The sequence below is a fragment of the Gadus macrocephalus genome, chromosome 16 (genome assembly GCF_031168955.1).
Source record: "Gadus macrocephalus chromosome 16, ASM3116895v1".
Lineage (NCBI taxonomy): Eukaryota > Metazoa > Chordata > Actinopteri > Gadiformes > Gadidae > Gadus > Gadus macrocephalus.
This window is the reverse complement of record NC_082397.1, coordinates 19,949,668-19,977,491: the sequence shown is the minus strand read 5'-3', so window position 1 is coordinate 19,977,491 and position 27,824 is coordinate 19,949,668. Positions and strand designations below refer to the sequence as shown.

The following is a 27,824-nucleotide window of genomic DNA, read 5'->3' as shown; positions in this document are numbered from 1 at the left end:
GCGTCCTTCACACACTGCTAAACTTACACTTGTAAAAATGACCATCCTGCCCATCTTTGACCATGGTGATACGATCTGTAAAATGGCTTCAAAAACAGCGAAACACAAACTGGACATTCTTCACCATTCAGCTATCCGCTTCGCCACCAATGCTCCCTTTAATATACACCACTGTGAACTTCTCAAACCCGCCGACTCCGACATTGGCCCCAGTTTATTTATAAGACACTCCTGGGCATCTAACCTTTCCTCCCTTCTCCATCTTTCTAGAAGCACTTACCGCACAAGATCATCTGAGCTCATCAAACTCATCAACCGACACTCCAGGACTAACTTCGGCCGAAACTCATTTAATTTTGCAGCAGCTTTTGACTGGAACACCATTCAAGACACCCTCAAACTTACAGCTTTTACATCACAGTCTGCCTTCAAGCAGAAACTCAACTATGTCTTAGTAGACCCCCCCTGCTCCTTTTGATTCCACCGTTTCTCGCTTGCATAAACCCTTCACACACAATATAACATTGACACATCTTTATTATGATCATTTTTTTCACCCAGACACACGCATCTGCTTGCATACACATACACACGCGCACGCATGCGCACATGCACACACACACCCACCCCTTTCTCACCCCCTTTCCCTTTTTATGTTGTCTCTTATTTTTTAGACCCTGTACAGATCTTTATGCACGTCCCCTGACTAGTTTTAGTGCATTTGCCTGTCTATTTTCTTTCTGTACATAGGCTGTGCGTTTTATATTTGTCTAAATGAGTCATGCTAGTGTATTTGGTATTTGTACCTCTATTCCTGGTGGGGCCTCTTGGACCAGATCAATATTGTAAATAAGAAACTGTTCTTAATGTTTAATCTGGAAAAAATAAAGGTTAAAAAAATAAAGAAATATACAAAAGCAATAAAGCGTAAGAATATTTCCTAACTGTCCCCATTCATGCTTTCATGTTGCACAATAGCTACCCTTCAAAACAAAGAAAAGCAAACTCAACGTGTGGTGAGAACAGCTCCAAGCAGGAGAGACAGACACAGAACAGAGCAAGATGGCGAGAAAGAGCAGCAAATCACCAATCGACCTCGCAGGGCAACGACCCCACTCCGGCACAATAATGGCTCACACATCCATCTCTTAACCAATCGGCCCTAATAGCTGCTCCGCCGGGGCCATTAGAAGCGGGAGGGGAGAGGGAGTTAGAGGGTGATTTGTGCAAATGGTTTAGCACTAGGCTGGTGCGTGCGACAAGTTTTAGCGGTGATAGAGGCCACGCAGGCTACAGTATGTCACTGCACATCCGGCTAAAGCCACAACCTGCCTATAGTGTTCCTAACAGCCCCTCTTTAATGGGCGTTTCCATTAAGGCTCTATGAGACAATGGGTTAGCCATAGGAGCTGGGCCGCTCCTCATGCATTACAGTAATCTGTTGGCCCATCTGTGGCAGGTCGTAGGGGACTAGCTCATTCTCTCCCTTGTTTAGCTGCTTTTTTGTGTAATCTCAATCAGCATTTGATGGAAAAATGTCATCAGTGGGATTTTGAGAAGAGTCGTAATGCGTTATTTCATGAAGTAGGTATGTGTACGTTTGTGTTTGTGTGTGTTTGTCGGGAGGTGTGAGGCATGCCGAGGTGACTTGCATCACAATTTTGACTCAGCCTTGCAACCTTGTGAAAATGTGTGTGTCTATGCGTAAACATAATTTTTTTGGGGAAACATTTCAGGAGCCATCCCTTTTGTTGGTGTACAATGTCCTTCCAATTCAAAACCTTTGGCAGAATTTGGCCAGACAGGAAATGAAACGTGGGGAGAAAACAGTGGGGTCATAGGTCACCCTGACACCCCCTCTGCTGTCCTGTCAGTAGTGAGCAACTCTGAGGGCTGACAGAAGCCTGGCTAGGGTCCCCCCTCCCCTGACCTAACCCTAGACAGGAGGAGGAGCAGGAGGAGGAAGGAGGCCATGCTGTGGGAGGTTGTCAGGAGATAAGCAGCAAATGCTGCTTTAGGGATTTTTTTCCCTTAATTTCCTTTTAGAGACAGCCAACCAACATGTTATGTTTTATATTTCAGGGTAAGGATCTGAAGAAATTTAGATGAAACTTTATACGATATTATAGATAGGTATTAACAAACACACTTTTTTTTTCTCTCCTTCCACAGCACAGTGTGTATATTGTTGTTTTTGGACTTTTACAAAATAAAATATAAAAAAAGAATCGGAGAACACATGAAACAAAAAAGTATTATTATTATTGCATGAAAAAAAAATCTGATAACAAAATGGAAGCACCCTTGAATAATGCTTGTGCATATATGCGTATGTGTCATGAAACGCAGGCCCACAGCAGACAGCCTGGTATGAGAATGTAGGTTAAGCAGCTGGTGTTCTCCTCTGCCGCCCTGCCAACAGCGATCTGCTCATACAGGTGTAAATACAGCTGCTTGATGCCCACACAGACACACACACACACACACACACACACACACACACACACAGACACACACACACACACGCACACACACACACACACACACACACATGCAGGCTGGCTGTGCAGACAGGCAGATGGTGCCTGGGTACTCCTGTGCAAGTACAGCGTGAAAGCATAGATATCACCCCTCACTCTGGGGGCCCAACCTGCCTTCGCTGTGAGTGGATGCTTGTGTGTGTGTGTGCGTGTTTTCTACCAAGCGTTCGCGAAGAGCCGGAGAGTCGGCTGTGTGTGTGTGTGTGTGTGTGTGTGGCTGCGAGGGGGGGGGGGACAAAACCGGGCAGCACAGCTGCATGTCCTGATGAGTTAATGCTGATGCCCTCCCCTAGGGTGGACAAACTGACACAGACAGACAGACGTGCGGTGAGACAGGCCTACCAACCAATTTAAATGTGGCCTCCATATTATATAGTAGTTTGAATAGAAAATATATACTATAATTTATATAATATAATATAATATAAACATACATAAATATATACTCACAAATAATTAATGGATATATCTATATTCATGCGTGTGTGTGTGTCCGTTTGTCCGTACGTCCGTGTGTATACACAGGAGGGATTATGTTTGGGTAATCGTCCATACATAAAATCATGGTATTCATATATAGGCAAAACCGCATCCAGTTTCAAGACACATAGATCACCTGGTGTCAGCTCTCTGTTGTTATACCCAGAGCTCACTTATCAAATATCACAGGTAAATAATTCCCTTTGCTGCCTGCTTGGATCATTATAGCATTTCCCATTCAAACCCGCACAGGAAAATAACATTTAAATGAAACTATTAAAACCTGCCCGTATTTTTAAAGCCACCTGTATGTAAATCCCGGTGCAGTTGTTGCTGCTGATGATGATGCTCCATAGTGTCCCTAAAACGACATGATTTAAATGTGTGATGAAGATCATGTTGTTGAAACCGAAAGCCACGCACAGCCAGAGAGGAGCTTGGGTATCACTGTGGGTTGAAGGGCATCATGTACGCACAACCTCAATATACCAGTGAAAACAATCACATGCTCATTTTCTTGTTGATTATTTTTTCTCACAAAATCACTCCATTGCCGACACGCAAATCATCTTGATGGAAAAAGTCGCATGTGTGTGTGCGTGTGAGGATTTTTGCTTCAAGAGTTTATGCAAAAGGAGCGGTTAGCTGAGACAAAGGCGATGCACACACATCAGCCTAAAAGGTGCACCAGAAGAAATGCCAAGCCGCAGTTTCCATAGCCCGCTGAACACAACACAACTAGTGGAGCAGAAGCAAAGGTCCATGGACTCTAACACGACTCAAACATATCCATCAGCCCTTTTTAGAGGAAGAAGAGGACGTTCTAAATAAAGCTAAATGCAACCCAAAGTGTCTGTCCCTTGATTAAAATAAAACAGATAGATTGATTTTGGCCAATCGCACTAGACTTTCAGAACGTTATGGTGTATGCTTATTATGAATGTAAATGATTTCAACATGTGTGTAAAACTGAGGCCTTACCCGGTGCGTTTGGTGATGGTGCCCAGGGTCATGGGCTGCTTGATCTGGGCCAGGGGGAGCACCATGGTGAGGCTGGGCAGCGGGGACAGCCGGGGGTTCCCCATGTGGTTGTTAGTGAAGTTGTTGTAGGACTCCTGGCTGCTTAGCTTGGCTGCAACAGGGAAATAAACAGTAAGCAGCATTATTCAAAAAGTCATATTTCCAGAAGCACAGAGGAAGTTCAAATATTTGTGCCAGAGGTGTTATACCATGAGCAACAAGCAATGCTGATTTCAAATCTAAAAGGTTAGATACCTTGTTTACTTGGAGCTGATATATATTATTTCTACACTGAGTAAAAAACAAAATGCAATTTATATGATTTAAGCTTGTTTGTTTTCTTGGGACACTAAAATCCAGTCTCAACAATCTTAAGTCAACAGCCCGTGCAAGTCCACACACACACACACACACACACACACACACACACACACACACACACACACACACACACACACACACACACACACACACACACACACACACACACACACACACCTGGGTTCAAGGCCCGTTTTGGAACTGATTGGAGGTAACAAGCTCAAGATGCTACATTACAAAGGCTCTAGCTCTGGTTTTAGAGCACGGCAGTCTGTTAATCAAGGCCAATCAACACAGGCCATACACACAGACTCGTCACAACGCACATGCACACACACACATTCACAGACACACACACACACACACACACACACACACACACACACACACACACACACACACACACACACACAGTCTGATAATCCAGAGCAACATATCTCATCTCACATATCCTGGTGGAAGCACAGCCAAACATAATCAGGGCATGTCAAAGGGCTCCCAGCAGACCTAATGGCCTCCAACAGCAACACTGGCGTGTTGAAGGAAACACTGGTGAGGGCCTATGTTGGGGGGGGGGGGCGGGTTTGTTTTGTTTTTTCATCTTTATTTATGCATCATCTACGCTTGTGCTCGGAGTGTATCTAGTTGCCCAACAGATTGCAGGCTCTGTTAGAGTTTAGTTCACAAGACAGATTGGATCTTGGGAAGGCGCAACAGGGCATATGATTGCATGAGAAGTTGCTTATACATGGCCTCTTTTATTTAAGCAAATCCAAGGTGTCCGTGTGTATGAGGCCGTGAGGAACAAACTTGACGCCTGTGGGTCATTATTAAAAAGCTTCATTTTAGAAAGGGAAGTGCTTATGAATTATTTTTCGATTGCATATTCCGTCATCCTGAACAATCGACATTTTAAATATTGTTGCCACCTTTTTACTAAATATTGTAAGCTACATTGTTTCATTGCAACCATCAGAGACTAAATAAACTAGAAAAAACAAGTACAATCTAGGTATGAATGTTTGAATTCCTGTTTCTTTTCTTCACCTCCATCCGCTGTGAGAGCCCAGAAACATCTTAATAAATTTCAAAGCAAAACGAGGGAATAATCTCAAGATCGTGACACGATGTGATCTCTGAATGTTGTTGAACCCCATATTGTTCCTATTGTTACATTCAGACAGGCAGAAAACAACAATTAAACACTGGATTAAATCGAAGTTAAGTACAGAGGAAACAAGGAAGACCTATAGGATATTACATGAGAGCAGGAGAAGAGTGTCATGTCATTATATGGTGGCCGCAATCGGGCCTGAGTGTTCTGGGCTCCCGGTCTTTTAGATCATTAACCTGTAGCTGAGTTGTATTAGTTCTGCCAAGACCCCTGCTTTGTGTCCTCCAAAAGAAATGTTTGTGTGAGCAGGGCGGCAGGATGGGGATGGAGGGGGCCAGCATTTAGAGGTCTTTGGTGGAACCACAATGGTGGAGCCATTAAGCAACAGAGACCATTGCACAAGACTCTCTCTCTCTCTTGGCTCTCTCTCTACCTCCTCTCCTGAGCTCCAGATACTAATGTTGGGGGCCTCTGCTGTGCAGCGTTTGAGGGTCCTTCACATTTCAAAAGAGGTACACCCCCAAGGCTGGGCACCTTTTGTTTGTAGGGCCCAACGTCGGATGAAAAAAATCAGTACAGGAAGCAGCCTGAAAAGCCATAATGGTGCTTCACAGACCAAAGAGAGGAGGGAAGGAAAAAAATGTTAATGAGTTTAGCATCCCCTTCCAAAACGGACAATTCACTTTGCTGGGGACCCCAGCCCTTCAGGTCTTTGCATTATTAACCTCTAGTCGTACAAACCCACCCCCCAACCCCACGGCAGCTCTGCAGGCTGCAGCATGACGGAACAGGTGTTGTTTGACTGGGGAAGAGGGTTGGAAGGGAAGGCCACGATCAGTGTTGACTTGGCCGTCGTATCACTGCAGTGTCAGTCAGAATGTCTGTGTGTGTTTGAGCGCGCGTGCGTCTGGGGCAGGGGCGGCGGCGGGTTAAGCAGCGGGGTTGGGTTGACACCCAGCGCCAGCTAGTTCTGACGCAAGTGTGTCGGTAAAGGGACACGCACCGCCAGAAGATGATACATAAACAACACAGCGTCTGGGCTGTCTGGCTGGTGTCAGGAAGAGGACACACAGATGGACAGACAGACGGCAGCAGGAGGAAGGGGAGAAAGACAAAGAGGAGGTGAGAATGGGAGGGAGAGTGCATCCAAAAATGGCCAATCAAAGGATTTAGGGTGACTGGGATGTTATCGTATGATAGAGAGTAAAAGATCAAAGAGAAGGCTGGATGGAAGGGAGAGAGAGAGGTAAGAGGAGTGAGAGAGTGAGGGGGAAAGAGGAGAAGAACGGAACGTCTGGCAGACCGATAGTCCCGATGCGGCGTCTCTGGGAGACGAGAGGCTGTGATTTGATTAATGACCGGGGTGTGTGATGTGCCGGAGCACTGATACATGACAGTCCCATGGAAAGAAGATCCATCAATGCAAATCCTCAGCCCCCGTCGTCGTAATGGGAAAAAAGACTCCCGCCCTGCCAAAAGGTCACCCAAGAAACCACCAGCCCCGCGCGGCCCCGTCCTCCCCCATCCCCCGCCCCGACCAAACGTTCCCAGAGTCCCCCCCCCCCGTGTGTCCACCACTGTCCACCGCTTGTCCTTTTAGTCTCAACAGCATTTGCATCCACCTCTCACCTCTCGGGGCGCTCCGGCCCGGCCCGGCCCCCGCCGCCGCCGCCTCCCCGGTGGCCTCGTGTCTTGCCTCGTTCGCCCTCCCCGCGCTCTCGGCCCCCCGCGCTCATGTTTCCCTCAGCTCGTTTAATCCCTGATTTGCATCGGATACAAGCAGACGTGCCCAACGGATGAGCCCAGGCAAGGGAAAAGGACAGTCCCACACCCTGTCCTATTGACGCGCGCGAGAGCCACGCCGAGTCCGGATTTGAATTTTGCTCGAGGGTATGGAGGAGGTGGGTGAGCACGGCTGGCAGAGGGGGGAGGAGGAGGAGGCGTCCAGGAGGGGCAGGGGGAGGTGAACGTGATGGGAGGCCGGCTGGGAAGAGGCCAGAAGCACGAGCAGGGCCGTGAAATGGTGGACAAAAACATTGCTAGGACGTGTTGTGTTTGTTGGTGACGTTTATGATGGAGAAGGTTTGGGGGGGGGGGGGGGGGAGAGAATAAAAGAGAGAAGTTTATTCAGTGTCTAGCGTCGTTTACCACATTATCCAAATTATTAGGACCCTCTCAAGGGAATGAGTGTGGACATTGTGTTTGAAGCCAGAGCCAATCCATGTCATTATTCTGCCCTTGTTTAGCAATGTACAATATTTGACTTCAAAGTGGATTAAAACCACATTCTACACATAGACTTTCCAAGTGGAAATGTCATAATTGAATATGATAACAAGTATTCAAACTAAAACATACAATTGATTGTTCAGAGGAAACAACAAGCAGTGCCGATGTGTGCGTTGGCCAAGTGTAAAAGCATGTGTGCACGAGGCAAGGAAATGAGATCTTCAAGTTTACAGCATGTTATTATTTACACTGCTTCATCAGACGGGAGCGAGGCAAACAGGCAGACAGCTCGAGTACTGGATCAGATGACATCATATTCTGACCGTGTGTGTGTGTGTGTGTGTCTGTGTGTGTGTGTGTGTGTGCGTGTGTGTCGTTGTAGGTCAAGGAGCTAGTAATCCATGGTGGCCACCGATTGGCTCTAGTTGTTGGAGGGTTTTAGTTTTGGCACACACACAAATTTTGTTTATTTTTTCAAATATTATTACATTATTTTTATCAATGTATGGATATATTTGTTTACGTAATGTAATCATATAATTTAATTATTCCTCAGGTGAAGTAAATACAGAAAATATATTTCCTTCAGCACAAAGCATGTATATTTGATCATGTTAATTGGTTGTCGCTCCCATAATGTTGTTACTTGTTGAGATTATCCTAGCTAAATCTAGTAACTAACAGAATCCAGAAGACACTTTACAATCCACCACAATTAAATCTGATTGGAGTTATTCTGCTGCCAATAGCTTCCAACCAGCTTGTTAACCATTGCACATTGTATCAAACATTATTGAATTTCGATGTGCAGGTACCCTGGCAAATAACATTTACCGATATACAACATATTACACTTGCCTTGAGAACTAAACTGGGCACTCAATGTTGCCCATATCATAAGTTTGGGGCAACGTTTTTTGGGGCTATGCTGTATGAGGCTATTCCATCATTTTTGTGGATATGTGGCGTTGTAGCACATGGTTTTTTCTCATTGGCTTTTTGAATACATTTTGTAAACAAAATAAAACTACGAGGCCAATAATCGTGCTTGATGTTTTGATGCTTTAGGCTGCAGAATACTCTTGAGCAAATGGTTCAGTGAATCAGTGAAAAATAAATGCCTTGTCCTCATCGCTGGTAGTAAAATTGCATTCTAAGTCGGGCGGGACTGGACCAACAAAAAAAAGGCCAGCAGTCTGCTGAGGCAGAAGCAACAGCTTAAATCCATCATTGCCTCTGCATTTTAAATATCCAGGTGTAGCAGACAAAATGTCCTTGACGTGAATTGAAGAATAAAATAGGAATACTAATAATTGAATATAACAATGAATACATTAAGAGGTAAAATAATAATAATACAATAAAATAGATATGTGAGTAGAAGCACATAAGTAACAGATAAATAATTTAATTTAAAAAAATTGTGTTTTGTTGTTATTGTCCTGATACAAACACACAAAAAAGGCAGAGGAAAAGGTCTCTGGTTCTGCATTTACACACACACACACACACACACACACACACACACACACACACACACACACACACACACACACACACACACACACACACACACACACACACACACACACACACACACAAACCATTAACAATTTCTTGTTTTCTTTCTTTACCTTTTCAAACCTTAAAAAATAAAAAAAGCACTGGCAAACAACTCTTTTGTTTTCTGTCCTCTTTCCACCTGATGTCTGGTTCTGCAAACAGCTCATCATCAAGAGTTGGAAGGAGAGTCAAGCATGGACAATTAATTAGAGAGAGAGAGAGAGAGAGAGAGAGAGAGAGAGAGAGAGAGAGAGAGAGAGAGAGAGAGAGAGAGAGAGAGAGAGAGAGAGAGAGAGAGAGAGAGAGAGAGAGAGAGAGAGAGAAAAAGCGCACTGAGAGAAAGTGAAAGTTAATTGCCTGATATTTTTGTCACAACCTAAAAATATTTTATGATTGAGGATGATACATTGTCAGATTCAAGGTAAATAAGCTTAATTTTAAGCTGTACACAAATTCCCATTTTAGTTGTTAAATAAAGTAGATCAATAGATTAATTTGTGTTTGCATTGAATCAATGAAAAGTCCAAGAACTAATATTTATTACAGATATTTACTAGTTAGAAAAGTATAAAACTGTTTACAGGCAAGTAAATACGTTTTCAAACAAGATATTGTGGTTGTTTTTTATTCTCAGTCTTGTTCATGTTTTATGATTTGGACTACTATAAAATTAGTTTGCCTTATTGCAATGCAACAGGAGTATATGATTGTAGAAAACATTATTTGATGGACTGTAGTAGAATAAAATAGATTAATGTTTCTAATATTCCTTAATACATATCATATTATTATAGTATTATTAATATTATATTATAGTATTATCGTAGTCTGTAATATCATAGATATTACAGACTAAAATTGTTGGTAGATATGTCTTTAATTGTATAATGGTGATAATGGAATGGGAGTATATTCAATGACGTAGTTTTATTTTATATAAAATACAAAAATACTGAACAAGGAGAAAATTTGTACAAATTAGTGCAACACAATAATGGCACCAATATGTAAACTTGACCGAATGGGCTTAAAGACCTTGAACGCAATGTGTTTTATTGTAGATCACATGGTAATAAGCTTAAAGCCACAAATGCTGCTCAGTGTACAAAAAACAAACCGGTTACATTTTTTATCTCTACCTTACAATTTTGCAAATCAAATAATGATGAGTGGAGTGGCGAGCGTCCATGGTGATAAGAGGGATTAGTGGTTGCGGAGATTGAGATATTAAAAAACATGAAGAAAAAAAAAAAGACACAACTGGCAGAAGCCGGCCCAGACCCACGGCCTTTTACATCGTGTAGACTTTCTGGTTTCCTTAAAACGCCTCTAAAAGTACAGGGGAAGGCTAATTTTCAAGGATAAACAGCTTGTTTGACTGTAGTGTGGTCTTTTTTTGGCCACACTTTCCGTTTATTGACTTAGGCCGAGCAACGGGCTCTGGCTGGTCTGACGACCACAGGGAAGGAGAGGAGACAGAGTGGATGGAGCCTTCAGCCTCTGCCTTCACAAGAAGCTTTTTATAGCGCTCCTCACGGACAGCACAACTGGTGAACGAAATATGCCAACAGCCAAAAGCCTAGCCTCGAGTTATACAGAAAGCTAAACAATTGTAAAATCAACTATTTTCACAAATACGCTTAGAAATGAATATCTGTACGCATTAATATAACTGTTTACATATTCAATCGCATGAGAGTTTGTAGGATGCACACTGGGTTAGATTTATGAAAAACTTTGCTTTGTTGTTATCATTTTCAGAGTGCAATTCAGCACCCGTGATTTCATTTTATAAAGGGACCATTAACAATTAACTAAATCCAATGCTACAGTATATTTGAAAGGGTAATATTACTTATATTTACAATATATATATATTCTTACTGATACAGAAGTTGATGCAAACTTGGAATTGCATCAAATCCAATCCAATCCAAAACTAGTTTAACCATTACTTTTGAAATTTGAGAGATTATTATTTTGGCTTATTATTAAAGTCCAATGCCAATATATTAGTATGACAGAGTTGTAGACCTTAAAGCAATTAAAAAAAGAAAGATCATACTCCTTACAAAAAATTGACACATTTCTTTACACATTGAATCATTTGTGCCTCCCAAGAATTATTCAATAAACCCAGACTGCCTCAAACAAAAAGCGTTAGGAACTGACCATTCATAAAAATGCTGTAAGTATTACCCAGATCTCCCTCTCCCCCTCCTTCTCTGTGTTAGATTTGCATCGAAGCGAAAGCCTCAGAGCATAATTCAAGCATCTCTCTCTCTCTCTCTCTCTCTCTCTCTCTCTCTCTCTCTCTCTCTCTCTCTCTCTCTCTCTCTCTCTCTCTCTCTCTCTCTCTCTCTCTCTCTCTCTCTCTCTCTCTCTCTCTCTCTCTCTCTCTCTCTCTCTCTCAATAAGGTCTGGCAGGCTGAGTGGCTGGCTGGCTGTGCAGCCTGTTCTGATCCTGCCTCCCTCACTACCTGCCAAGAATCCTGACCACCAGTGCCACACCGAGGACATAACCGGTAGCACAGAATGTTTCACAAGGTAAACCTGTTTAAAACGGGACAACTGTTATTTCAAAGACAGAAAATAAGGAAAATAAAACATAAGTAGGCTAAATAAATCAATCGTGTATTTTATGTTTTTCTATGCAAATTTCAGCATTTCCAGGATGAGCAGCACTTAAACAAAAACTGAAATGAATGAAGGTGGGACAGTTTAAGTTCACAGGCCAGCACATGGGATGTGAGCGTGCATGTGTGCCTGAATGCATGCATGTACGGGGTACGGTTCCTCTTCTACATGCTGTTCTCCCTGCCGCACTAAACCTGATAAAAGCCCACAAACAACTGTAACCAGTCACTGCTGTGACACGTGTATGCGTGGCAACTGATGGACTTCAAGGATACAAATGGAATACATGGGATTAACTTTGTTGCCACAGATGTCACAAATGTGTTGGTGTGTTCTCTCCCTCGGCGAGGGATGATGACTGAGGCGGGGCCGTCGGGAGCGCGGGGGAAGGATGTGGGATAAAAAAGGTCCAAAAGCCCAAGCCTAAATAGGCGATCCGCCGCTCTGCTAATAGTGAGGAGGAAGTGCGCCTTTTATCAGCGCTGGATTAACAGTTTCCTGTCACACCTTGTTTTTCTCTGGCTCCGACGCCAATCCTGTGAACACGCGTCAACCCCCACCCCCCCTCCCTCAGATGGTCTCCCATGTTTCGGACCACCGGGGCATTGGCCATGTGAAGAGAGAAATCTGTTGCACTAATAGCCCCATGTTGATGTTTCATGGTTAGGGAGTGAATAACCGGAAGATAGCCGGCAAGCAGTCATGCAAACTTAAATCACACCCACGCCATCTTGTTAAAGATTAATAAAATAAAAAAGCAACAACGAATACATAAATATGCAATGAAAAACACACCGCACACAGACGAACAAACATTTTTCCGCCTGTTTAAGCCGTTACACCAGCCGGCTCTTTGTCCACAAACAACCCATTCCTCTGGCCTTATTCATGATGTTGCGTCACAAAATGATCTCAGAACGACCTACAGGAACTAACTAGATGGGAGAATCTGTGTCACAATTTCTTTCTGACTAGGTGACATTAGGTTTTTGTATATATTTCTATCATAAGAGGCATTGAGATTGGAACGAAGTGAATCTGCTCACGGAATCCATCTATGAGCAGCATAGCAGTTTGTCGGTTTCAACCTTAATGTTGGGCATCAGATGTTTCAGCAGTCACTGTTACTTCAAGGTGAAAACAATTTTCATATTACACTGAGGACCCAAGTCATGCATATGCTGTATAGGAATACACAGTATATGATAGAATCTATGTTAACATGATTTCCCATGTCTACTCATTAATTGAATTCAATTGAAACGAAATTCAGTGATGAATTTTAAACTTTTTGTTTCATCAAAACTTACCAACATAGGAAATGTAGGGGATACATGTAGGGGATATGCGATACATCACCAATCCCTAGCTTAGAGAAACCATTTATGAAGCACCCTTGAAGGAGCACAGCCACAAAGTGTCTCTGCTGTTGCCGGGCAGCTCAAGACAAATTACAGGTCATCACCTCAAATGACAATCCTTCCATCACACTGGACACCAAGCTACCCCCACCGAAAACAAGGGAGAATCAACGTGTGGGGATGTAAATAGCTGTTCCCCATATAAACCTGGAGGAGAACGAGAGAAAGCCAATTGCAGCTTCTATATTTAGGTGTCTGCCTGGAGGCAAGGCTGGCAGCTTTGAGAAGGATGTGTACTTTTCCACCGTTTCCTCAACTCCCCCCTCCCCAAAAAAGAACAAAATAAAAACAAAAAGCGTCGTCCTTCACGACAATCACTGGGCAGCTGTTGTGGCTAGGCCTACCCACCAAACAATTCACACCCAGCTAAGCAAGAAAATAAATAAAGGAGAACATTCTACTGCTGCATTGTTTCACTCGACCGGTCTGTGTCTGATGACATGGACATTGTGAGTGCTGGTGGGGAAAGCTATACACACGTGAACAGCGTCCAATGTCTCCCAACCTCGCCCCCCCCCTCACACCCTTTTCTGATCCTTTGCGATTGCTTCTCACCTCCCACCGCAAGGGGTCTGTCTCTCTGTGTGTCTACATATCTCTCTCTCTATAAATATATATCCTGAGCTAGCATCCATGTGGCATGCATTAACACCTTGATAAAAGGAGCACAAGAGCCTGTCGACAATTTCCTGTGGATGGAGCCGGATGCTCTGCAAAGACACAGAGTTTAGGGGAATATCTGGAGATTGAGATGTGAGAGAGGGCCAAGTAGCGGCGCCCATTCTTCACTGCAGTCTGCAGGCGTCTGACTGGTTCCCTATTTTTCACATTTACCCCTCAAGTGTCACTCCTGTGGCTTCTTTGTCTTCTCTCTCTCTCGCGTGGAATGAGCACACAAACTGAAGACACACACACACACACACACACACACACACACACACACACACACACACACACACACACACACACACACACACACACACACACACACACACACACACACACACACACACACACAAAGAAAAACACAATCACATACACGCAGGGCAAGAAAAGAGATCGCAGCAAGGACTAATTGTTGACAGGTGGCCCTAATGCCCTCCTTTGAAACCAAAGTGTGATTTACGATCACGCTCCGCAAGACCCCGGCTTTCAACGCTGCTACTGCCAACTTATCTTACTCTTTGCTCTCTCTCTCTCCCCCTCCACTTCCCTCCCTCTCCATCCCGTGCTCACTGCTTTTTCTCTCTCTCTCTATTGCGCCACATTAGCTAGTGCGCACACACTTTCACCTTCTGACTGGCGGCCTTTGATGTAACCCACTACTCCCCCCCGCTCAGATTCCCATTCTCTGCTCTCGTGGCAGCCGATCGCCCGCTGACCAAACACGTACAACCCCCACCCCGACACCCCCCCCCCCCCCCCCCCCACCACTGGATAGATAATGGACCGCTCCAGCAGCGCGACGTGTGAGCGTGTATGTTTAAACATACATCACAGGTGTTTATGTGTGTGTGGTGTGCGTGGTGGGGGGGGTAGGCAAGGGGTATGGGTCTCCGCCAGGGAGGGCAGGAAGGGCAGAGAGGAAGCCAGGGCGCCACAGCAAATTTGGGGGAGTCGAGCAGGAAAAAAAAAAGGAAGAGTGGGAGGAGGGAGGGAGAACTGACGATAACATGACTCGTCCCTGACCCGAGTGCTGTGTGCACCTTATAACACACAGCATGCGATTGTGTGTGTGTGTGTGTGTGTGTGTGTGTGTGTGTGTGTGTGTGTGTGTGTGTGTGTGTGTGTGTGTGTGTGTGTGTGTGTGTTCAGACTGAGTGGTGAGGACATGCACTGAATGCCAAGTCAAGATACAGCTTACAGAGATCTTCTGGCACATATTTCTTTGAATACTCAGTGGAACCTCTTTGATGTTGTGGTGAGAGAGAAAGTATGTGTTTGTGTGTGTCTGTGTGTGTCTACTGGTGTCCAGGAGTGCAAAGAGGGCACACAGACAGTGTCCGCAGCCAGCCGTGGTGTTTGACAAACATGGAACCCAAGGCTGGGACATGCAGGTCAGAGTCCTAGAGGACAAGATCTTCATAGGGCGTGCATTTGCAAACACAGACGTACAAATGCACGTACACGTACACACACACTCACACACGCACCGGGTGCTATATTGTGTAAAATAAGCTATTCAAATGATGATACCTTCTTGCCCATCACACGGTGCTACTTCTACTAAAGCACTTCCAGGGAGGGGAAGATACCGTGCAGACGGCCCAACAGCCTGGCAAATGTGTGGGCTGTTTGGGGCTGCGTAAGAGGGTGCCGCCTCCGCGTACTCGTGGCCCACTAGCGATAGTTTCAATTGGATCTAGTTAATGCTAAGATGCGTTTCTCCTTTCTTAACTGCTATCTCTGTGCTATTATGTACTTTTATTTTTCCATTAACGTTAGTTAACAGATAAGGTCAGTTCAGAGGCTCCCTGGATCCGTCCCCTGAATCTGGACAAGCTGCAAAGAAACTCCATAAAAAGGAAAGATTCATAGTCTCGCAAAAGTCAAATTAGGATGGAACTGCTCTGTACACTTTGGTGACACCAGGAATTGGCTCGATAACGGTGAGGGCGATTAGATGACTCTAATGCTTTTGATCTTTGCTGTAGTCTGCTTTGTTTTCGTGTTCTCATCGAGAAGCTCCGGCCCCCCAGACGTGTTTGTCTCTGAGCTGGAGTGAGTTTCCCTCCCCGGAAATATTTTCTTACGCATACAAACACTCTTAACTTCATGACATATTCTTTGACGTAGAACAGCAACATTATCTTGAGAACAGACAAAAACAATCAAACGACTATCATCCATTAATTGCTTCCATGTTTAAATGTAAAAATAAAAGAAATTCCCTGCAAACTTCTATAGAACTGATAATATGCTAAATTTTATTTGCGTAACGATAGGGCTCGCAGCGTTTGGCAAGGTAAGCGAGATTTTGTGAGGATTCTACAGAAAACCTCCCACCCCTTCCTCCAGGCCTCCGTCTGATTAATCAAATGTTGCCGGGGTGTAGGGAGCTTTTTTTGTTAAAAAGTGTATTTCAGGATGACCTTAGGAAGCATAAGGACACCTACAACCTTAGTACATGTTAACAGCAGGGCCCTTAGCATGCATCCTCTGTGTGCTTACCGTGTAGCGGTGAGCCTGACGGACTGCTGGAGAGGCCAGGTATGGGGCTGCAGCGTCCACCCACGCCACTCCCCAGGACACAGCCCCCTCCTCCTCCTCCTCCTCCTCCTCCTCCTCCTGCTCCTGCTCCTCCACCGCCGCCGCACCCCCCTCCGGCTCCTCCGGCGGCGGCCGCGCTGCGGTTGAGCTCCTGCTCAATCTCCTCCAGGCCGGCGCTCTTCTGGAAGCGGGACATGCGGTTGACGACGCGGGGGGACATGTGCGTGCGGGCGCACGGGGCGCCGCCGTACGGGTTGAGGGGGAAGACGTGGGTGGTCCCGCGCAGGGTGCTGACCGCCACCCAGCGGCTGTCCTGGCTGAAGCACATGTCCTGGACCTGGGGGGGGGGGGGGGGGGGCAGATGGAAGAGCACCAACACGATTCATTAATTCCCATTGGTATAGCAGCGTCAGTGGGCATCATCACGTCCAACTATGGAATCGCGGACTGGCAGCGACTCCAGCGGGATGGGCCTCCATCCTTGAAAGTCAAAGTGAGGAAATGGTGGAAAAAACGTATCATAGGGGTATCACAGATGGTGCAGAACCCTAATGAGGTCACAGGCAAAATGGGAAATTGAGTATCAAATGTAATTTGCTATTGGATCTACGCAAATGTGAATGTCCCACTAAACACAGGCCTCGGCAACAGTGAGTAACAGCTCTCCGAGCTCAGCGATTCAACCGGTGATTGGTACCTCATACCACAGGTTTTCAAAGTGTGACGCGCAAAAAAACTTCACGGGTGGCTTGAGTCAGTAGCGGATATGTAAACAATGATGTCAAAACTCAGTTATTCTTTCACAATTTCATGTATGATGGATGAATCAACATATATTTACGATCAGGATTATACAATTCATAGTTAGAAACACTTTGATTGGATTATCCCAAACCATCACACACTGTCTACCCCTCTGGGAGTCAGATAGTGGGAGGCGTCTCCTATTAGACCAGTCTCGGTGTGCCTTGTGTGTGTAGGGGGGCAGAGCTGGGGATTAACCCAAAAAGCCTCAGCAGAGACAAGGTGAGGAGCTGTTTGAAAGAAGCAAAAAAAACTGAAGACACACACACACACAGCCTTTCTTTGAGCACAGACTACCCCAACGTTGACTGTCTCACTGGAGACACATAGTTTAGATAGCATCTCAATGAGCCTGTCAGACATGTAGGAGACCAGACCAAGATAGGCTTAGAGAGCGAGAGAGAGAGGTGTGTAACTGTTTCTGTGTGTGTGTGTGTGTGTGTGTGTGTGTGTGTGTGTGTGTGTGTGTGTGTGTGTGTGTGTGTGTGTGTGTGTGTGTGTGTGTGTGTGTGTGTGTGTGTGTGTGTGTGTGTGTGCACAGTGAGAGCGAGAAATAGAGAGAGACACAGACAGACAGACAGAGAGGAATGGATAGAATGGGGATAGAGAAAGCCAAATGAGATAGTGATGGTGTTGATTGATAAGGTGGTTGGAGGAGGGAGAACAAAGGAGATCATTTGGGTTTGGATGAAGGTTGAAAGAGAACCATCCTGTTTGGTGGCCATCAGCCAGGTATTGGTCAGATATACACACTTGAGCGCTGTTGTGTTGGTGTGCTACCAGCTAAGGCCTAAGTGTATGGCTCATCCTGCCCACAAGGCAGCCTTCTATATTTTATAGGAGTAAAGAGGGTTGTAAGGTGGGGGGGGGTGTTTTATTGCCTAACCCTTGCCCTGGTTGACTACAGCCTGCATGGAAGAGAAAGGATATTTAAACACTTGTTATCTTGTCTGTTGTGATAGTGCTGTGTTGGTATGCCTTGACTCTATAGTGTTTCAATATATTTGTGTCAACATCTTAAAACCAGTGCACGTGGGTGAGCCAACACCTTAAGGTGCAGAGACACTCCCAGAAATATCTTAACACAGTATCACACACACACACACATACACACAAAAACACGCACACACACTAACATAGAGACACACGGCGACGTCTGCCCAGACCAAAGCAGATCCCGGTACCCTGTGCTCAATGGCACTCTGTTGGCTCCTTATCCACAGAGGAGGAGGAACTGACGACACCCTGGACAGTGCAGACACAGATATGCCAGAGAGGTGTGTTTAAAGTGTCTGACGAGGGAAAGGAATCTTTTTTTCCTTTAGTGGCACTGGTCGGGGACATTAGCCAGCGCCACTCACCTGGGAGGAACTCACCTGCGGCATCGCAGGAATGTATACTGATGGAGGGATAAGAGCGGGGAAAAATGGAGGGCAAGAAACAGGGGCTGCCACACTTGAAAGCTTCATGCTGCCACAAATGACGCTATAAACGGCAAACAAACAAGGAGGCACAAATCCATTGCCCTTCATTTAAAATACTTCGTGAAGTAAGTAAGTGACGAAGAATGTAGCACAGGACGCTAAGAATGAAAACGACTGAACTAACGCAGTTATCGTCGCCCCGCTGCTCTGGAACTTCATGTACCCCTCCTCCTCCTCCTCCTCCTCCTCTCCCCCCCCATCGGTACCTCAGAGCCTCATGCCTGTTATCAGTTTGCAGGTCTGTTTACCTGGCCCGGCCCTGGGTCACTGACAGCCAGCCGCGTGTTTGGCTGCTCCCAGACAGATAAGGGACGCGCCGCTCCGCCCACCTAAGTGCACAATTTATCACCATCCAGTGTGTGTGTGTGTGTGTGTTTGTGTATGTGTATGTGTATGTGTATGTGTGTGTGTATGTGTGTGTGTGTGTGTGTGTGTGTGTGTGTGTGTGTGTGTGTGTGTGTGTGTGTGTGTGTGTGTGTGTGTGTGCGTGTGTGTTTGTGTGTGCACTGATAACCTCCGTGGCCCTGATCACCGGAGCGAGGCCGGCGTTCTGCGTTGCTTCTTTTTGTGTGTGGTGTTTTTACGACCGGATCAAAGCAGATTCCGTGTTCAGTTAAGCAGGCCTGCTGCACGGGTTGTACATTAACCAAAAGTCAGCGTTTATATATATTTGAGTGGGGAGAGAGTGTGTGTGTGTGTACACACAAGCACGTGTTCAGTTGATATGACGGAACCAAAGAAAGGCCTGAAGGCGTTTTGTGTCAATGCTCAAAAAATATTAAAATCACAGCCGATAAAAGTGGATCAAAAACCAATAACGCTATTGATGAAAGAAACTAATATTTAATTATTGTTGGTCACTGTGTTATCAGAGGAATAAAGAGACACATGGGGTCGTTACTTCCATGTCTCTTCAATGTGTACAGAAGGGGGCGGTTTCTGACCCGAATTGTACTAGAGGCGACGAGCCACTTGGAAACGGAATAGCGAACACAAAGTCTGCTCTATTGAACCGATTTTGAAAGAGACATAGGCCTAAATTCTACAGGGCTACATGAAAAATATGTTGAAAGTATTACCATTGAAAACCGTTGGGGGTATCGCAACCGATTGTATCGCAACCAATTGTATCGCAACCGATTGAATGTGTGCTTTGATTTCGCTATGATGTGTTAATTATAACATACGTATCATTGTAATAATAAATATCTTCTGTCTGGCTGTCAAACACACAACAAAACACTATGCCTGATCGCTGTTGGCAACGTGAAGTTCCCGCCCAGTCCCTGCTTGACCAATCAGCGATTACCTTACAATGTTAACCTCCTGCCCGATCCCTGCTTGACCAATCAGCGAATAGTTGAAACCGTGAACCACTCCAGATATGGGCTATGTTTTGCTAAACTCTGGAGGGACTGTATGTCTTTGCATAAGCTTAGGCCCGCACCCATCAAAAGGGGCATGTTTGAGCATTTGAGCAAATGGGTTGATTTAGCAATTGTACTTGAGCTTGAGAATGTGTATACATCAGGAGTAAGGCGCTTTGAACATTTGTGGGGGCTGCAGGAAGCCCCTACAATCAACCAAACTCCTTGGGGGCCTCCAAGTCATCTCCAGCTTCACTTCTTTGGCCCCTTATTGTTTTGGCGACTGACACGTTCCAGTGAGAGTTAAGAGATATATCTGATATTTCTCAAACCTCGCAAAGTCATTTAAAGAGCCTGTGAACCCACTATTTCAGCTGGAATTGCAAGACTGACATTAAAATAAATGTGTTTTGGATTGAGAGTTTTAGAAAACAGGGGGGCCTGTCATCCCCATGGTAACGACCCAAGCCAACATTGTGAGACATTTTTAGTACCGTCGTTGTGTATGAGCGTTATAATGAGCGATGTTGAACATGAAATGCGCTGCACACCTTAGAGTTATACTAATAGGGGTCCAGGAAGCCTAACCCTCGCTCGAACGCAGACATTCAATAAACCGCTGCTCAGACGGAGCTTCACCATTCACACACTGTGGCGTTACACTATAAGTGTCTGCATTAGCTCAACGTTCTCCACACACACCATGCCGCCGGTGCCCCTTGGTCGTGACGTCTGAGTGCCTTGGAAAAGGCCCTCAGACCACTGCGATCAAAGAAGAGTGGAACGGTCATACTGGGTTTTGTGGAGAATGACAAAAACATAGGAGGTTACCCCCTTTTATTTGTACATTTGAGTCTTATTTCAGTAACAGTGACAAAACTTTATAAAATGGGTTTGGGTACACTGGCTCTTTAAGGATTGCAGTCCTTTACAGTATCCTCACTTTGCGAACAAAGCACATTTAGTTTCCATACACTGCTGTTAAACGATGAGGGACAATCCACGATAAAAAAGGATGAGGGAAAATCCATGACATTTTTTAACATTATTGACTTCGTTCACCACCACGCAATTAGTTTAATTATTTAAACAGCGTCATTGCTGCTGCAAATTCGCAGCTCTCCAGGGCTTGGCACAGGCTCACTATTTGCCACACCAGTGGGGCCAGTGTCTCCTTAATAAGAGGACACTTTTTCAGAGTGCTTGATTTTAAGTCAAACTTATTTTCACATGGGATAGGCAACTGTGGGGGGTTCAGAGTTCACGGTTCACTGCAATTTTTTTGTTTACTTACATTTTGCCATTTTATTGACATATTTCCTAGGGCTATGAAAGGGATGCGTGATCACTGGGAGTCGATGCATGGGTATGAGCTACGCCTGGCACGAGCAAGAGGATTTAGAACAGCCTGTTTATATCAAGGGAAATTGAAAACCGTGTGCGTACGACTCACATAGGAACATAGGATAAATCTCAAATTTTTACAATCTTGAGTGGGATACGATTTTGAATCTTTTCTACAAAATGATGATCAATGAAGGCTGTAGTCACCCATTCATTCCTTCACATAAGGTTTGTTTTGTTGTTGCTTGGCATCTAGTGTGCAGAGACAAATGGATGACAAATGTTTTTCAGTCCATCTATAGAAATACGACAGGTGAGGCCACCAATTTCATTCATGTAAATACAACCTGTATTATTACAATTGTTTATATCGGGTTGAGTATGATATTTTGTGACAACACATGTAGTCTACATGCTGTATTTCTATATAATTGACTCAATGGTAGGGCACACAGAACAAAAGGAGTTGGCAGTAGTGTAAGTAGCAATAGTTATACACAAATAGTAATAAAAAAACATTCTGTCAACATGTACAACTCATGGTATTCATTTAATGGCCAAATAAAACCACTATGATGCACATGCCCAGCAGTTACATATTTTACCCAGTAGATTTCATTACAGATTTTTCTTATAACTGCTCGTTATCATATTACTGTTACGCACTTTATAGCTGTTTTTGCTGCATTTTATCTTGGTAAATAATTTGTTGTCCTTATATATCCTTATATACCGTATATAAAATCATTCCTCAACAACACAAGCCAAGGTTGGTTTCCACAAGCTGCTTTATTAGAGCAAAGCTGAGCCTGCCTCATTCGGCTTGGCTTTTTTCCTTTAAGCTCTTGAATATTCAAGTTCGGACATTTGGTGAGTGCGTAGGGAAGTTGGTGTTCCAGATAAAAATCCAATGCTGCCTGTTCTCCACATGAAAGCATCTGGCTAGACGGGGGCTCTCTGTGTGACGAGACGAGCGTTTAGCTGACACAAGGAAGATCTGCTGCAACGCTCAGCACTAAAAAACTCTTTATTGGTTGTGTGGCGGTGTGGTGGTTGGCGATTTGTTCCCTATTTGCATCGGAATAACTCAATTCGAACTCAATAAGGACACCAAACTACAGACGCTACTGCTAACTTCAGCTAAAATTGAATAAGTGGACTCATTAATTGTTTTGATCATTATATTATTCTCTTAAAATATAGGAACTAACCCTGAATACCCTATAGGTGTGCTTGGTAGTGAACCGGCTCCCCAACCACCACCACCACAATTAAGTGGACAGCAATGGGTTTAATGAATAGAAACATCTTAGAGAGGGTGAGGAAACATAACGGTGGCTAAGCGTCTTGATGAGTGGCTACAGGTTGGAAGCGGTAAAAGGCCATGTATTTGATGGAAGATCCTACTATGGCTTACGGAAAAAGCATGTGATGGAACAGGGTAAGCGCCTAGATGCTGTGTTTGGGGCGTACCTTGGCCTCCGTCTCCCCGCGGTGCAGCGTGTAGAGGTGGTGCACGGCGCTCTGGGAGGACGCCAGCGGGTGCGTGAGGATCTGGAAGACGTGGAAGTCATGGCCCAGGGTGTCTGCCGTAACCAACAGCATGCCTGTCACGGGAAACCAGTCATCATCCTTAACCAGCTATCATCACGTAACACTGCGTTATGCTTGGGCATAGTCATACTGAGTAAGAAAGTCCAAGTAGTGCATTTTGGTGAAAACTAATAATAAATAAAATGAAATAAAAATGCATCAAACAACTTCCCATACATATGAAAATAAATTACTTAACAGGCTGTTAAAAGTTTTGTGATAAAAGACTAGATTGCTGGGTTTATCATTTGCTGATTTCCCATTAAATCATCATCATTTTCAGAAATAATGAATAGTGTAAATTCCTTGTAGATTTCAGTAAGATGCCGTGCAGATAATGAATTCCTAAAAGGGTTGGATATATCTTATTGACGTACTGAAAGCCCATGTTTCAACTGCCATTAATATGTGGCATGAACGTTTTTAGGGGCCAAGAATAAAAATGTTTGTTTTGAAAACAAACCACCCATTTAAAACTAGCCAGTTGTCACAGCAGTAAAAGCTGCATTACCCAACATAATTTGTTCTTTCTGGTATAAACTTCAGTGCATGATGTGTGTGAGAAAATCAATGGTTATTTATGTGTGTGTCCAATGCATTTGGAGTGGTGCTGTCATCAGGAATAAGATTTGCTAGTTTATTGTATTTACCAAGAACCTATATCCTTTATAATTTTTTCTGTGTGTGTGTGTGTGTGTGTGTGTGTGTGTGTGTGTGTGTGTGTGTGTGTGTGTGTGTGGTGTGTGTGTGTGTGTGTGTGTGTGTGTGTGTGAGAGGGGTGCACGAGTGTGAACCAGCCTTTGTATGGAGCTAACCCCAACTGACAGGCCCATTCATTTGGCCACTTTTTATTTGAGGCTCGTCAAAGACACAGAAAGTACAAGGCTTCACCATAAACAACACGCTCAACAAACCACACCAAAACAAACCCGGATCTCAACTATTCTGGCCTCAAAACACTGCTTTTGAGGGCAGCCAAGGAAACACCCTCCCACATGCGTGCATGCACACAAGCACACACACACACACGCACACAAACCCCAACAACCTCATCCTCCTCAGAAGCAGTCAGGATGTTATAAACAACTCCAGAGATCTAGCACTCGAAATCTTACCAAAGAAAAAATGTGTCCGTTAGACTCAACACATATTGAATTCAGCTCCGCCCATGCATCCATAACCGATATTAAAGTACTTGTGATTTTCTACTATCCTTCTGCATCCAATCCGTCATGCGATGGCTTGCTGTAGATTTTAATTACAAGCCAAACCTTTTATTGGCTGGTATGTTGAAATGTGAAATAGAGTCTGGAATTGCAGGAGATTAAACAGAAACATGGAACACGTGTGAGTTGGATGAAAAACACACCCTCGATATATATATGGGAGCAAAAAAGGCCAAAATGTATTTATACAAACCTTTTTAGACTTTTTTCGCAATATACACTGTTAACTACCAGCTCGACGTAGAGTGTGATGAATAGAAGAGAGCTGCGAGGGGATCAAGGGATGATGAAGGGAGATCTGTGGCATGGTCAAACAATTATGGGAAGGCAGAGGAGAGAGGAATGAAAGAGAAAAAATAGAGAAAGAGAAAGAACGACAGAGAAGAAAAGTAAGGGAAGCCGAGCGAGGCGCACATTAAAAGACGGCGGTCGACTATTCATTCTGTATCAGACCACACCAGAAACCCAGAGACCAGAGCACTCGGGGCCCCAGGGGCCCTCGAAAGAGAGAACGACAGATAGGAAGAATAAAAGAAAAAATGAAAAGAAAGATAGAAGGAAAGAAAGAATAAAAAGAAAGAAAGAAGGAATGAAAGATTACCCAAACAGGGTGCCAAGCCACAAGAAGTGTTTGCGTCAAATGGGAAAAGAGAGGGAAAAAAAGGAGGGGGGACTCAGCCCTTCTAATTATAGAGGCTGGAAACGGAAGCGCCGGGTGATTAGGAGTTAAGGCGCTGTGGTCTGTTTATCTGGGAGCTTCCTCTACCCCTCGCTTATTTTTTCTACATCTCTCCTAACCTCCCTCTCTTTCTATCTTCCTCTGCCCGTTTTCTGGTCCATCCTGCCTCTTTGGGTTTATTTGTCCGTCCCGCCCACTGAGTGGCTGCAGAGTCTGGCCCTTGGTCTCTTATTTGATGTTTTTTTTTTTTTCTGACAGTTTAGGCCTGGCCACAGCCCTCTGGCCAAGAGACTGCATTTCTCCTCTGATGATCGTACAGTCTGGGCTCAGGCAAGTCAAACAGCTCTGGAGAGAGAGAGAGAGAGAGAGAGAGAGAGAGAGAGAGAGAGAGAGAGAGAGAGGCTGGAGCTTTTGGTTATAGCTCCGACCCGACCGACGAGCACTTAGAGGACTGGGGCTTTTGTGGCCTTGTTGAAATACAGAGGACCTCTCCGAGAGGCGTCAGTTGGGTAGCCCGCGGGCGGGCCAAATTAAAAGCCAGCGGCGCGGCTCGGCGGGTGAAGAAAGAGGGCTTCGGGGAAACCAGAGGCCGGCTGGAGCGGGGTTTGACACGTACTATTTATAACACCTCGTCCCAGAGGTTACAGTGTTATTTACCAAGCCTCGATACCAGAGAGCACTGGCACCGGCACATAGGCGTGCGCTGAAATGGAAAGGATGACCTCTAATTTGCTATGTGTTCAGGACATGTGTCTCAATGAGACGTGAGGCAAGTGATATAATCATTTCCATAAATATCGCCTGGCTTTCTCCTTTCCTTTCTTCGACCCCCTTTTTTTTGCTTCAAAAATCGTTTTTTGGTAAGCAGGCGGCAAGCTTTGCTGTCCTGTCCCTGGCCATACAAACAGAAAACCTGTGCTCAATCCTATTAATTCTGGGTGGATGTTTCATTTACAAAGTGGTTGGCAATTTCTCTGCAAAAAGGCAGATGAGGAGAGTTTGAGTGGGGGAAAAAGAGAGGAAGATAGAACTAAAAGAATGACAGAGGTAGAGCGAGGTAGAGTGGAAAAGTGAGGTTGAGAGAGAGCGGTAGAGAGAGTGAGACAGAGATATAGAGAGAGAGGTAGAAAGGCAGAGAGTGGCAGAGAGAGAGGTAGAGCGAGAGAGAGAGCGAGAGAGATGTGAAGGGCAGTAATTTCCCTATTTGGCAACACAAAAGGCCACAACATTTTGGTCCACTTTCTAATTAACAACACTAGGCTCCAAAAAGCTTTGAAAATTGCGAAAAAATCACAAATTATAACCATGTGTAAGGCATAAAGCACACAAGGAAGAGGACTCTCGGGATTCAGATGACTTTGCTGTTACCACGCATAAACTTCAGAGTAAATGAGCCCAACACGCAAATGAAAGAGTATCCATGGGTAAGAAGAGGCTTTGTCTTGAGGGTTGGCAAAGCTAGGTAAAGGACAGGGCTGTGCACGCTCACACATTTCCATGCGCATGAATATATACACCACTTGTCTTTTTAACCCCTCTGTGTCCACACAGCAACCTTTACACTGCGAGAGATCCTATTGTCACCAAAGGATGGTACTGTGCTGGGTGTATCAGAGGTTGAGCAACGGATTTGCCTACCTAGCTGCACATGAAAATAAATGAAATCGCAGAGAAAACGCGGACGGTGTTCACGTTTGTTTAGGGAAAAAGATGGACCACAGCGCTTATTAGGTTATGCATCGTGAGGGGGGGGGGACTAGAGCACCCCTCGCTGCCTTTATGTCTAGCTTGTGAAGTGTTTATGAAAGCCAGTTGAAACACACACACACACACACACACCCATGCGCACGCACACACACACACACACACACACACACACACACACACACACCACACACACACACACACACACACACACACACACACACACACACACACACACACACAGGGGTGAAGTAGATGGGGGCCCCCAGCCAAAAATCCAAGCAGCCCACTCGTCCCCAGCTAAGTCTGAGATCATTTAGTCCCGGGGCCAGCCCCCTCCACCATCCATCTCTGTGCCCCACAAAACCATTAAGATAAGTGAGGAGGAGGGGGGTGTAGCACTTACAAGTTCACCAGTGTGCACAGACACACATGCACACACATACCCACGAGAAAAAAAAGTAAAGAAAAAAAAAACAGCCACATGGACACACGGGTACACAGGGTCAACCTGCGGTCAATATGTTGTTAATATTTAACAGGCCCCAAAAAAAAAGAATCTTTTGAACCATAGCCCCGGTGAATTCAATAACGAGAACTTCATCAAACTGAAGGAGTCCTCCTTTTCTCCCTGCCTCAGCGGAATAGTTGGGGGGGGGGGGGGGGGGGGGTAGGAGGTTTGGTGTTTAGACTTTGAATTGTGCTGATGGTTGAGGATAAATAAGAGAGCAAAGAAAGACGGAGGCGGTACGACATGAGCGGACGGGACCACCGGGCACAGTCTACCGTTCTACCGAGAGGGCCCACGTCATTTTAGGGAAGGTCCTCCTAAGCCTTTCACCGCAACAGTTTTGGTGAGGGTACCTCTTGATTTATGGCCAGGCAGGCTGCAGGCACCCCGGGATGGGCATTTGGAGGCTTGGGGCCTGTCGGCGGCGGCTTGGCGCTCAGCTCAACGACGAGCCGCTAGCAGCGGCTCGTCTTGAGGGGCTTCTAAGGGGTTCTCTTAAAATGGCTTCCGTGACGTCTACAACTCATCCTACCAGAAAGGGATGGAGAGTAGAAAGAAAGTGAGGTCTAGTAATAAA

At 45.0% G+C, this 27,824-nt stretch overlaps 1 protein-coding gene across 6 annotated transcripts in view; it reads right to left on the bottom strand.

Annotated features, from left to right (window-relative positions):
• Positions 1 to 27,824, bottom strand: part of bcas3 (BCAS3 microtubule associated cell migration factor) — a 210,352-nt gene that overhangs the window by 142,371 nt on the left and 40,157 nt on the right. For all 6 annotated transcript variants that reach the window (XM_060074791.1, XM_060074792.1, XM_060074794.1 and 3 more), the window contains exons 14-16: positions 23,008 to 23,141; positions 16,497 to 16,872; positions 4,002 to 4,152 (exon numbers count right to left, since the gene is read on the bottom strand). In XM_060074791.1, coding sequence (XP_059930774.1) covers positions 4,002 to 4,152; positions 16,497 to 16,872; positions 23,008 to 23,141 — 661 coding nt within the window. The remainder of the gene's footprint in view (positions 1 to 4,001; positions 4,153 to 16,496; positions 16,873 to 23,007; positions 23,142 to 27,824) is intronic.